Below are 3,424 nucleotides of genomic sequence, written 5' to 3'. Positions count from 1 at the left end.
GGATACAATGGCACTGGTGCTTCTTGGTCCCAGTTTATAATCCTACTGAGACAGGAGTGCCATGGAGACTCATGCACATGAATCGTTCTTCCACAGTATTTGGCATGATAATGGGCATCATCGAAAGCCTTGGCACGTGGACTCCGTGTGATGCTTGAACTATTACTTATTCCTACCAATTTGTGTACCCAGTGAATGATAAAAAAATTGTTCATTTTGTAGAATACATTAGTAACAGAAGCTGTATTTATACCACAATACTGTAGATTTAAAACTTAAAAACATATAACTTCATCATAATACCAATGAACCATCTTGTTCTTAAAAAGAAACAAGACATCCAATTGAAATAAATTTCACCATAGAATGTTTGATTAAATCAAAATATTCAAGCAGACACCATAGCAGGCAAATGATCAGACACAGAAGCAGGTGCTTGTTCTTCATCATCATTTTTTATTTCACTTTTAGCGGAAACATTCACTTGTTCATCCAACAAAGTCTCAGATTCTTGTTCAGTTGCAACTTCAGGTGAATGATCGGGCTGGTCGATATTCTCCGGGTGAAAATTAATGGGAAACTTTGTGACTCTCGGTTTGTCAGCCAAAATATTTCTTTGAATTTTATCGATCAAAACCTTCTGTGGCGGTTCTTCTCTCAACTGTTCATCTTCATAATCGTTGTTTACATAATAACCGACTCGAACAAATTCTTGTCCCAAATAAGAGCATGTCAAAAGCAGGACAGTAACACCAATTATATCCTCTTCACGAATCTTTAACGCATCTGGAGGGTCTGCCTAAAAGATTATAGCATGTGGATTTGAATTAATTGTATGATTAACAAGACAATAAGTATGATCAAGAACTGGAAAGTATGAAACTTTAGAAGTTACCTCAAAGACGAACCAATAGTTGCCAACATTAATGGGACCAACTAGCACACTTTCAAGAACTTGGTCATATGTTTCATCTTCAGCAGATCCCACATAAGTCAGTTTCCATTCTAAATCTATACGATACGACCAAGAATAACCACATCAGAAAGAAGGTGATTTGAGATTCATTTCAGACACATGATTTCCAATATTTGATTATGTAAATTAACCTCTCAGAATCAAGCTATTTGCTATGTAACTTGCCATATATTTTTTTATTGTATTTGTTTTTAGCATTTTTATTGGTTGAATACTTGAATCTATAAGAAAACATCCCTAATGGATTATTGGCAGGTAAATGGGCAATAAGCTGCACCGCAACCCCAACCCTACTAAAAACAAAGTTTTGGTTCTTAGGGGCCGTTTACAGCAAGCTAGTATGTCAAATCTAGAAGTGTAACAGGTAATATGTGAAATCATATGAAATACAGTTTAACCCAAAACAAACACTGACTGAAATTAATATAGTTTAACCCAAAATAATTTAGCAAAAATATACCGGAATCAATTAATTATTAAGTAACAAAAAAATTAATAATTTTCCCAAAAGCCCAATTAGCAAAAACCGAACCTAAATTACTTTGTAACTTTAGGGGGTGTTTGGTAGAGGGATTTGATTGGGGAGAAATGGAATTAGAAATATTTCTTTTGTTTGTTTTCCACTTTTCATTTCTATTTCTCTTTCTATTTCTCTAAACTATTTCTCTAAAACTAGAGAATTCCATTTCTCTTTAAAACAAAGAGAAATCCATTTCTCAGCAGCTTCCTCATAGCATGTCACCACCTCGTCTCCGGCCACCACCCCGTCTCCGGCCACCACCTCGTCTCCAAGTCTGCAACCGCCACCCCGTCTCCGCCGTTCGCAGTGGTGAACACAGAGATGGTAACCGGTTGATTGTGGTCGCAGGTGGGTGACAGTGGTGGTGGAAATCGGCGGTGGTTGCAGGTGGCTTCTGATTATCATCATCATCATCGCCACCACAACCACCACCACAAAATCTCCAAAGAGGCAGTGATGACAGATCTGAGCCTCCTTTTTCTATATCTTATGTTCCAAAAATTTGAATCTTTTTAATTTCTTGTGTACTGTGGTTGACGAAGGGGGTTTGGTGGCGGCAGCCGGTGGTGGTGGGCTGTGGTTGAAGAAAGGGCTATGGTGGTGGTGCTGGTGGTGTGGGGCTGTGGTGGTGGGGCTGGTGGTGATGGTGGTGGTGTGGTGGTGGTGCTGGTGGTGGTGGGGCTGTGGTGGTGGGGCTGCGGTGGTGAGTGGTGTCAGGTTGGGTGGAGGTGGGGTTGGGTATGGTAGAGTTCTCTGTTTATTTTCTCGTGTACCAAACAAGAGAAATGATTCTCATTCTCCATACCAATTCTCTTTCTCTACAATTCCATTTCCATTTCTATTTTCTCTCCATTTCCATTCTCTGTACCAAACACCCCCTTAGGGCTTTTCACAACTCTGAATCTAAAACTACAACAACAAACTCATCGAAAAGCACAACCAATCATCTATCTATCAAATTAATAAAGAAAGAAGGCGAAAGTTACCGTCTTTAAGGGGAAGCAAGCACTCGTACGAGATTTCGAGCTGGAATGGACTGAGAAAGAGAGCTGGGTTGTTTAACACGGTCACATTCGTTAGATTCACGGCACTCATGATCCTGATCTTCAAAACTATACACTACACAATTGACGAAGAATAATTAATCTATCTCTGCTGGCGGCTGATTGAATTCAAGAAACGGGTGGGTGAGTCATTTATAAAAAGGTTTGGAATTTTGGCGGGAACATATTTGGTCGTCCCGCGAACACACAAAAACATTTCGGCCGTGTTACATGGGTCGGGTTATATTTTATATGCCAATTGAAAGAAAATTAACAACGAAGCAACTATGGTTGGAATCAATAAAAAACTAACCTGAAAGAAGTAGAGCTTGAGTCGAGCCTGAATTTCAAATAAAGTTCGTTCTGAGCTAGACCTTTTTATGAGACGCTTGTTTAGCCTTATCAAGCCTTGCATATCTTTATGTTTTATATCTTTTGGGCTTCTATGTATTAGTTTCACACGACATAGCTGAGCTCCAGCCAAACTTTGACTCGTTTAAGGTATTACACAAGCTTAGTGTCGTCTCCGATAGTCCGCTAAAATTGCGGGGCTCATGACAATCATAAAATAAGACATCTAAAATCTTGTTTTTAATTATGTGATAAATAAATTGACAACTTTACCAATTTAATTGCATTTTCAAAGCCTAATACGAACCAAACAAAAAATAATAATAATAATAATAATAAGTTACTAAAATAACTCATATAAAAGATAAAAGGAAAAAAAATTCTATAAAAAAACAACATCACCACAAATACAAATAGAAATTGAACCCATGACTTTTGGTTATTTTGACTAGCACTTTTTTTCCATTGCATAAAGGAGTCATTTTAAATATTTATGTTTAAAACAAAATTATATATTATGTAATATATATATAT

At 37.6% G+C, this 3,424-nt stretch overlaps 1 protein-coding gene across 1 annotated transcript; it reads right to left on the bottom strand.

Annotated features, from left to right (window-relative positions):
- Positions 1–388: 388 nt before the first annotated feature.
- LOC143590254 (putative histone chaperone ASF1A) lies at positions 389–2,591 on the bottom strand. Its single transcript, XM_077070793.1, has 3 exons — positions 2,483–2,591; positions 896–1,011; positions 389–799 (listed from the first exon to the last, which is right to left on the bottom strand). The coding sequence occupies exons 1-3, from the start codon at positions 2,589–2,591 to the stop codon at positions 389–391; spliced, it is 636 nt and encodes a 211-aa protein (XP_076926908.1).
- Between the last annotated feature and the right edge of the window lie 833 nt (positions 2,592–3,424).

The sequence above is a fragment of the Bidens hawaiensis genome, unplaced genomic scaffold (assembly GCF_021521415.1).
Source record: "Bidens hawaiensis isolate Kalapana, Puna unplaced genomic scaffold, B.hawaiensis_p1.1 tig00038253_1, whole genome shotgun sequence".
NCBI lineage: Eukaryota > Viridiplantae > Streptophyta > Magnoliopsida > Asterales > Asteraceae > Bidens > Bidens hawaiensis.
The sequence above is the reverse complement of the archived record's forward strand: the minus strand, read 5'-3'. Positions and strand labels throughout refer to the sequence as shown.

What these genes read in the sequence shown, in the direction of transcription:
- LOC143590254 (XM_077070793.1), bottom strand. Translation starts at nt 2,591, where the DNA reads ATGAGTGCCGTGAATCTAACGAATGTGACCGTGTTAAACAACCCAGCT. An exon ending in CTTGCTTCCCCTTAAAGACG is followed by an intron (nt 1,012 to 2,482) that starts GTAACTTTCGCC and finishes CGTATCGTATAG; the next exon opens with ATTTAGAATGGAAACTGACT. An exon ending in ACTATTGGTTCGTCTTTGAG is followed by an intron (nt 800 to 895) that starts GTAACTTCTAAA and finishes ATAATCTTTTAG; the next exon opens with GCAGACCCTCCAGATGCGTT.